The 9352-nt window shown below is 46.0% G+C and overlaps 1 protein-coding gene across 5 annotated transcripts in view; it reads right to left on the bottom strand.

Moving 5' to 3' along the window:
• Positions 1-4599: 4599 nt before the first annotated feature.
• The window catches only part of Arv1 (ARV1 homolog, fatty acid homeostasis modulator), a 14756-nt gene continuing 10003 nt past the window's right edge, over positions 4600-9352 (bottom strand). For 2 of the 5 annotated variants that reach the window (XM_023700893.1, XM_023700892.1), the window contains exons 5-7: positions 8961-9185; positions 7495-7639; positions 4600-5365 (exon numbers count right to left, since the gene is read on the bottom strand). In XM_023700893.1, the coding sequence (XP_023556661.1) occupies positions 7497-7639; positions 8961-9185 (368 nt within the window). In that variant the 3' untranslated portion in view covers positions 4600-5365; positions 7495-7496. Of the gene's footprint in view, positions 5366-5778; positions 6585-7494; positions 7640-8960; positions 9186-9352 lie in introns of those variants that run through there. The other 3 variants (XM_023700891.1, XM_004640852.2, XM_023700890.1) reach the window with 3 other exon arrangements.

Genomic DNA, 9352 nt, shown 5'->3' with positions numbered 1-9352 from the left:
GCCCTGTATTATTTTGTTCACAAATCAGAATCATCAGCTTTTATAATCTGATGTCAGCCCAAACACATACTGAATGTAGGACTTTTTTTTCTCCCATCATATGAATCAGAAAGTAACTTTATTCCTTTGCTTAGCTTGAGTGATCATGTATTAGTGGACCAGCACTAACATCTGGGGCTCTGTGCTGTGCTGTCTCTATGGGCTCCAGGCCGCTTCTTGCCTTTGCCCTCACTGCTCACCAGCACCTCCTTCAGGCCAGACAGGAGATGTACGACACCATAGGCTGGGTGTTTGTCTCCCACACTGCATCAAGGACTGAGACAAGGAGGAACCCTCCTGTTCCTTTGTGGATAGTAGTTACAGTGAAGGGTAAGTCTCCTTCTGCCTGTGACATACCTGTTCATCAGGGACAAGAAATGGAAAGCATGCAGTTTGCTCACCTGCTGGTCCTGGGGTCTTTGAGGCTGGGCCCTGGTGAGCAACTTCAGGTCTGCTGTTCTCACCCCACTCATGCAGGTCCCTTGGGGAATTTAGAATACTGATGTTTGGGCTTCAGCAGCACCTCACCCCTCCAAATCTAGATTAAATTAGGAGGTTACAAGTGGGTGTCTGCTTGGTGTTGGAGAGGGAGCCCAAGCCTGCTCTGCAGGGAGGAGACATATTCTAGTACACAGAAACATACCTCACTATACACTCATTTACTGTAAATGGATTCCCTTTGTCTATATATCACCTGTGCTTCCAAAACTCAGGGCTGCTTTATAAGAATTCACACAATAACATGCAATTTTTAAAAAAATGTGGGTTTAGAGGTCTATGCAAAAAGAACAGAGAACAGGATAAAGCCAAAAAAAAAAAAAGACAAACCTTGAGGTCTACCAGCACAGGTAGCCATGTTGTCAGAAAGATGCATAGTCCTATTTATTTAATATTTTATTTATTTGGTATAGGGTCTCATTATTCAGCTCTCAGACTTGTAGTGATCCTCTTGTCTCAGCCTCCCCAACACTGGGATTACAGGCATGCCACCACCTTCAGGCCAGCATGACACAGTACCAGGATTCAAACTCAGGTCCTTGTGCTTGCCAGGCAGGTGCTTAGATGGCTGATCTATCTCCCCAGCCCCAAAGTCCTATTTATTTAAAAAAACATACAGAAGTCTGACCTTGCATTCAAAGCTGTAGTTGGAAAGTAAGTGCTCAGCTCTCGAGCAGGTGCATATGGCATTTCCCTGCTAAGTATGTTCTCACACGGCAACTGGGGCACACAGAGAGATGGAACAGCACACCTTAAAGTGCTACGATGGGATCTTCCAAGTTGCATCCAGCTGGATGTCTGCCTTCCTGTCCTTATTGAGGTCACAGGTATGAGGCTCCACTCAACACAAGTCTTGTGCAAATTAGGTGGGCAGGATGTCTAGCCAGATGATCTTGTGGCAAGCCAAAAGGGTCCCTTAAAGATGTTTGGTCCACAGGTTCGATCCCCAGCACCACATGCCTCGCCACCCCAACCCTGGTTGTGCTAAGCCAGCCACAGAGACTAGGTGTGGTGGCACACGTCTGTAATCCTAGAGCTGGGGAGGCTGAAAACAGGGTAACTATGAGTCTAAGCTGCATAATGAGACCCATTTTAAAAAATGTACCAAATACATATTTTTAAAAAAGTTTGGTCCAATAAATAAATAAAGTCTGGAATTTGCAAGTAGGACTTTATTTGGTAAATGGACCTTTGTGTAGGTATTAATGATTTTGTCACAGGGAGCTGTCTGAATTATCCAGGTGGCTGCACATGCTATCAGTGTCCTTTGAAGAAAGGGACAAGGATAGGTGACACACTGGAGAAGTCAGTGTGAAGATGGAAGAGGAACTGGAAGGATGCAGGGTGACAGGAAGCCCTGCACACTGGAAGACTGTGAATTGTTCCCAGAGCCTCCGGGGAGCACAGTTCCTGGCACTCGGTGAAACTGATCGTAGGCCTCTTTTCTTCAAAATTAATGCTGAGGAGAGAACGTAGTGAATCACTTCTTTCCTTCTATAGGTTCTTCCTTGGAAAACAAACTATTTAGGTCTGGTTCTGCTAGTTGTGCTCCCACTTCACCTAAAACTTAAAGAAAACACATCTATTCTGGGTTCTGTTCCCTGAGGAAGTTTAAGTTCCTTTCTTCCTTGGTAAAGGCAGACTCCAGAGATCTACCATTCAGTTAGTCGGATTCCTTTTGCTAGACTAAGAACAGACACAGAGATGAACCCAATTCTGTATGACCTTGAGAAAATCCCTGAACCACTCTAAGCCTAGGAGTTTTTAAAAATGTCTTTAAATTTTCTGATTAATGCGGTCTTGTAATATCTAAAAATATCCTCTTTGGCTCATACTTACACCATGATGTTTTCATCCCAGTTTGGTTCAAAGGGCTTCATACATTGGTAGAAAATGTTTTTTAACAAAAGACCACTTGTCTTCCATGTGCCTGATCAGACCATGGCGCTGCCATAGACTGTGTGCTTCCTCCTCTGGTGCTGGGCCACGCCACACTCCAGAGCCAGCAGTGGGCTCTGTGTAAGCCCAAGATGTGTCACTGGTTCCAGCGGAGGTTTTCTAGGACAGCTGCAGTACATGTTTCCTTTGATGAAACTAGGATAACTAAAGATGACTTCATTTTTGTATGTTCAAGTGGATTTTCAGACACGTTTTTGTTGTTAAATCATACATTAATTTTTGGGGGCAGGCTTGGAAAACATGCCATCCTAAGACAACAAGCACTTTCACCGCAGGACAACTTTCCAGTACGTTGAGCTGGGTAGCTATGTCTGGTCTCTACAACAGAATTGTTACTGGGTAGCTTGTTTCTAAAAAAAGAGGCACACCAACTAAGTGTTACAGGTTCAGGTTACTCGCCTTTCCTCCTGGAGTTAGATTTCAGGTTCTTCTCATCCTGAACAAAGAATGGATGAACCTAGCAAAAAGCCATGGCAGTTTGACAAAGTAAAGGAGAAAGGTGCGAGAGAAACTGGTTCTACAGAGCAAGCTTGGGCCATGTAAAGAGAAAAAGGGGGTAAGCAAAAGTAAACGTACACACTGCCTCTGGGGAACACAAGATGGGCTCTCATAGAAAGTTATGACAGCCCTAGGCTCCTCATGGGCGGTGTTTTCATGCTATCCAAAATCTCGAGGAAACCCAGGAGAACTTCTACACTGGGTCCTGAGATGGTTTTGAGCTGACCTCGGACCTAGGCCACCTATAGGGAAATCTGCTGGAGGTGTGGGAGTCTACTTTGGGAACTGTTCTGCTTATCTTTAATCTTGTAGTTAACAGGTCACACCTACTTCCTCAGTCAGCTTTTGCCACACCCAAAACCTACCTCAGTATGCAAAACGGGCTTTAAAAGAAGGGAAAAATGATTATGCCATTATAAAGTCTAGAGGTGGATACATGTAGCTCTATAAGTACCCTTTCTACTTTTCTTTAAAATGTTTCCCAGAAAATGTTGGAAGCCACTGGGGAGGTCAGATGAACCCACCCAGGCTGGGGTGTGGGCTGGCTGTTGGGGGAAGGGCAGGCAGCCCAGGCTCCTCCCCTGCCTCCCTTTCTTCAAGTGATCAATGTTGATGGGTCCCTGTGCTCCCGACAGGTATGGGCTGGCTCCACCATGTGCACTACATCCATCCCTTAGGTCACTACTACTCACTGACATCAAGGACTGGGATCCTAAGGTTTTGTTCTTTAAGATTAGTATCTTTGTGAGGATCAACAAAGACTGGGGTTTTTAGTTCTTGTGATAGGGTCTGTGGTTTGGGCTGGCTCAACCTTGCAAGGATCCTCCTGCCTCAGCCCAAGTGCTGGGATACTCTTGTGTGCCACCACATCTAGCATAAGTGCTGAACATGGCTTTGTATATTAGATAGCTCCTTTCTAGGATGTGTTTATCTTTACTTACCTCAATTAAAAGAATTGCGAAACTTGTGAACATGTTATATCTTCGTGGGGCTTGTTTTCATGTGGGGGAGAGCGCCCAGGCCTTGCTGTACTAAGCCCTGGCCCTTGCTTTGCAGTTAACCTTTTCCTGTTGGTCTGCCTCCCTCTCCAGAGCACCAAGGCCAACAGTCCTTTCCATCTCACAGCTATCCCAAGATGGTTTTTTCCCCCAAACTTGGGTTCTTCTTTTTTTTTTGGCAGAACCGAGGATTGAACTCAGGTGGGTTTTCTTTTTGACTATATTGGTCTCATGTCTTTTCAACCCCCCTGCTCCTGCCCCTTCCCCTCTGTGTTCCTTTTCCTCATATCTACTCCCAGGAGCCCCCACTTCAGGCCACTTAGCAGTTCCCTTGTGCACTTCCCAGGCAGGTGCTTAGACGGCCGAGCTATCTCGACAGGCCCCCCCCCGTGTGCACTTTCCAGCACTGACAACAGGCATTGTGCTGCTCTACTCAAACTTCCAACCCACCACTGCCCAGTGAACCTGAACGGCCCAAGTCTTTTTCCTTTTTCCTTTTTGAGACAGTCTCACTGTAGTTCAGGCTGGCTTTGGACATGCAATGATCCTTTTGCCTCAGCCTCCTAAATCCTGGGATTACTGGCATTTGTGACCATGTCCAGCAGAGGGGGCTAAATTTTATTCACCACTGTAAGGCAGGGTGGGACGCTCAGCAAACATTTAAACGTCTGAAACGTCTGTACAGTGAATAAGCAAATAACAAGGAACAAGTGAAAGGGAAGATACCTATTTTTAATAAACATTTTATTGAAATAACATTCACTCCAAACAATGTTAACAATTCAGTGAGTTTTCTTGGTACTGTTTTTTGATCAGCCAATTTCAAACAGTATCTTAGTTACTAAACTCAAAATTTACAAAAACTTAAGTTTATTCTGAAAAACCTTCGAACTATTTCTATTGTAAGAACACAAAATTTGATTTGCAGCCAAAGAACTAAACATTTAAATGTAAATATATAAACTTGCCAAAGGAATAAAATTGAGATCTTTCGTGATGTGTGAAACACAAGTACTATTGTAGGGCAGTCTAAAATACGTAACTCAATGTCCAACTGGCTGCGCAGTCAACTCCCATGGTCACACTGTGTGTGTGTGTGTGTGTGTGTGTGTGTGTGTGTGTGTGTATGGTTTGGCTGTTTCCAGGGTTGAGGGAAGGGACTGGATTTTCACTGCACGCCAAGGCCTTCTTTTTCGGGAAGCCTTCCCAAATCTTTATCTCACTTTCCTTACCAGAAAAAGCACTTGGTTTCTCTGACATATATTCCCTTCCAGAGGTGGACAGTCATGCCTGTCAGTGGAGAATAAGACTAGATGATAAGGAAGGTCTTCAGAAAGGCACTGCTGAGCAGGTGGGACTGCTCCCCCGTTGGCCTGCAGATGAGAGGCAGAGGGACCTGAGGCACTAACTCCTCCCGATTCACACTTTTAGCCAGTTTGTTTGTTTGTCTGAGATAGGGTCTTGCTATGTAGCCTAGGATAGCCTCACACTCATGGTTATCCTCCTGCCTCAGCCTCCCGAGTGTCAGAATTATAGGCACATGCCACCGTCCCCAACTTTACAGTTTTGATGATACAGGTAGGTATAAAATAAAGTTGATACAAAGCAGGATGAGGGTTTTGAGTGCTCATTAAAGATACATGAACCGGGGAGATGGCTGAGTAGAATAAGTGCTTCCTTGGCAAGCACAAGGGCCTGAGTTCAATCCCTGGTTCCGAAAAAAAAAAAAAAAAGTGCAAATAGTCTAAAGACACGTGAACTTTGGTGTACACCTGTAGTCCTAGCACTGAGTCTGAGGCCAGCCTGGACTACATGGTGAGACCCTGTCTCCAGAAAAGAAAAAAAATAAAAAAGAGCTTATCCTTAACTAGACCCTAGCTGACATCCAACAAGCAGAAGCACTTGAAGGAAATGAAATCCCAGCCCTGGGACAGTACAGGACGATGCTGCCAAGGTGTTGCCTAGATGGAGGGGGCTGGAGAAGTGGGTATGGCACACAGACAGGGGGCACCTGGGCATTCTGGAGACACCTGCAGTGATAGGCCGAGAGTTGGCAGCACACACTTGGGGCAACAGTGAGGGCCAGTCTTTGAGAAAAGTCAATGCCAAGGGCAGCAGAGAAAGTGACTAGGGTACTACATGAGGACATGAGTGGTTACCAGGGTGGGGTGATGGTAGGTGGAGGCTGCTACATTCTCAGGCAGGAGTAAGGACTCTGGGCTACAGCCTGAGGGCAAGAGGCAGTGAACAGCTGGGGGGGGGGGACACTTTCAGCAAGGGCTTCTTGGGGACAGCAGGGGACAAGGAGCTTAGTTTGATACATTGATACATTGATCTCTAGATACAGCAGGAGCCTCTTGAGGGCAGTGGATTGAGCCAGCGGTCTGGCCAAGGCTGGCGGAGGCCTGAGCTCTTGGAGGGTGCGCACAGCAGGACGCTTAGGAGAGCACCAAGGCTGAGGACAGTCTTAGCACACACGGCAAGACCATGCAGAAAGGGGTAGGCGGCTTGTCTTGGCAGGGCACAGGGAGGAAGGGGAACTCTGAAAGCAACTGGCGCTCCTGTGGGTTTTAGAACTGCAGAGTTGGATCACTGTGGGAAGAAGCGCACTATACAGAAAAAGGGGTGAAGAAATGGAGGAAGATGGTCCCGGATAAAGAGCAAGGCACAAGCACTGGCAACAGGCACAGCCAAGATGGAGGTGAACGGAGTGCAGGGTGGCACCACAGAGAGCATGAGCGGCCAGGAGCCAGTGACTCGACTCTACCTGAGATAGGTCAGAGATACAGCATGTCCTCCCTGCCGCTGCCCTTTTGTGCTGTGCTTACTCCATGACCCTGTATCCTTGCACACAAAGAAGGGACCCCAAGGTCATGAGGCATTGAGCACCCTGGCATGCAGGTGGTGGGGAAGGGCAGAGGAGAAGAGTCTTGGGACGTGGCACAGGTGAGAAGCAGACTCTGAGGGCAGGGTCCCTATGAGGGTGGAAAGCAGCAGCCAGAGATGCACCAAGGGCCCGTGCCTAGCAGAGACACTGCCTCCAGCAACTTGGGTGCTACAGCCATGCGACAGAAGGCAAGAAGCTGGTGGGTTTCAAGGGTTTAATGGAACAGCTCAACAGTATTAGTAGCGCCCAGGGAGGGTTCAAAAAGAGGCAAAACTGGTCAGAAGAAAGTTGGAGGTCCAGGGAAGTAGAAGTAAGAAAGGCAGCAAAAGACAGAGGTGATATAGAGAAAAGAGAGTAAAATGGCAGGAAAGAACAGGAGGTAGGGGATAGTGGGGTGGACTGCAGAGCTGGATTTTAGTAGGGAGGGCTTAGTTGGTGTTAGATTGAGCACAGGACCCTTGAAGTAATAAAAATGAGGACATGGCTGTCACTGAGGATGACAAAAGGAACTAAAAGATGCAACCAGTCCTCGAGGCAATGGGCACCTTTCCAGGCACACACTTATTTGCAATGCTCCTGTCTAAGCTGACCACATGGACCTGGATGCTCTGGTACCTTCAGAAGTCCTGATCCCTATAGAAAGCACAGTCACTGCCAACATCCCACTCCATCCTCTGGAAGAAGTAGACCATGCTGCTCTCCAGCAGTAAGCCACTCAGGATGGCCAACAAGGACAGCACGCGGGTGATGTTTAGAGTCACTAGAAAAGAAAAAGCAGTTGATATGCTCTTAAGAATTTGATTAAGGCACAATGACATTTGCTTATAACTCCAACTGTTGTGAGGCTGAGGCAAAAGAGTCACCAGCGTGAGCCCAGCACAGGTAATTTTAATGAGCCTTTCAAAAAATAAAAAACCCAATCCAGCCCAGAGAGAGCACTTTCCTAGCATGTGTCAAGCCTTGGATTCAACCCCTAGTACCATAAAAACAAGCAAAATGGGCAAGGGATACGGCCCAGGGACACTTGCTTGGCAAGTTCAAACACCTGAGTTCAATTCCCGGTATTGCCTCAAAACACAAAACAAAACAAAAAGACAAACAAAAATGACAGTTGCATGTAACTTATGTGTGAACTGTCATATAAAACTACATTTTAGGCCAGGGAGATGGCTCAGTAGAATAAGCGCTTGCCTGGCAAGTGCAAGGGCCTGAGTTCAATCCCTGGTTCCATAAAAAAAAAACAAAACTACATTTTAGAAAATCTGTAGTTATTATTTATTAATCTACATGTGTCCTGCTTCACACTTTCACCTGCAAACTTCTGAGAAACCAAAGCCTTTGCATGAGACACGAGCCTGGAGCTTTATCAAGAAGTAGGATCCTGTCCACACAGAACAGGAAGCCAGGCATGATAACGCACACCTGTAATCCCTGCACTTGGGAGGCTGAGACAAGAAGAGTATCACAAGCTTGAGGCCAGCCTGGTCTACACAGCAAGACTGTCTCAAAACCAAACCAAACCAATCCAACCCAATCCAACCCAGACAGAAAATAAAAAAGTAGATTCTAGAGTTACAAATACAGTAACAAGAAAATGACACTACTAGTGTCAGTGTGCAAGATGGCAAGATGATAAAAAGTATCAGATAAGAGGTTCATTCAAAATAGTACTTTTCACAGTGCACAGGAAAATGGAGACATTTCCTGGCACAGCAGGCTCTGTCCCCATGTGGGAGGTGGCATCGGATACCCCGTTCTGGCCTGACAACTGCCCAGCCTGGAACTCTGGACAAGTTACCTGTCCTCATGGCCCACAAGCTTACTCATGAAGATAACAATGACCGTACTACTAAGCTCACTGGACAGAGAAAGCGGATAAAAACATGCTGAAAGCGGTCAAGTATTGTGTGATTAAATTTATGAAACACTAGGGCCTGCCACTGTTAGGTACCTTAGACGTGCCGGGGACTGTTACTATTCTATGAAGAACTCCAGTTAGTTCAGCAGTCCCACAAAACTTTCCCAGAACCACGGCTGGAAGCTCCCAGGAATGTGAAGGCAGGATGAAAGCAGACGCTTACCTCTGATTGCTTGGAAATTTGAGGTCAACACAAACACTTTGATGAGTCTGAGGCACAGAGGTGTGTAGTCATGCTCCCAGATGACAGCTGGGATCAGCAGGAGCTTTCCGTAGCTTGATAACAGTAATGCCTTTAGCAGCAAGAAGAAGTCAGGCTGCTTTTTTGCTGTCATGAGTCGTTCTAGCCACAGAAAAGTAAAAATGCCAATAAAAAAGGCACTTTGTTCTAGGGAGGCAATAAAAAAATAAAAATTTGTTTGTCTCCATCCAAATTGTATTTCCCCTAAAAAACAATTTCAATTGCAAAATACAACTTATCTGATTTCGTAAGGAATGATTTAACGGTATCAGATTTTCTTTTTTTTTTTTTAAATCCAGTTTTTTTTTTTTTTT

The sequence above is a fragment of the Octodon degus genome, unplaced genomic scaffold (assembly GCF_000260255.1).
Source record: "Octodon degus isolate 3935 unplaced genomic scaffold, OctDeg1.0 scaffold00127, whole genome shotgun sequence".
Classification (NCBI taxonomy): Eukaryota; Metazoa; Chordata; class Mammalia; order Rodentia; family Octodontidae; genus Octodon; species Octodon degus.
Note: the sequence above shows the minus strand (reverse complement) of the source record. Positions and strands in the feature narration are given on the sequence as shown.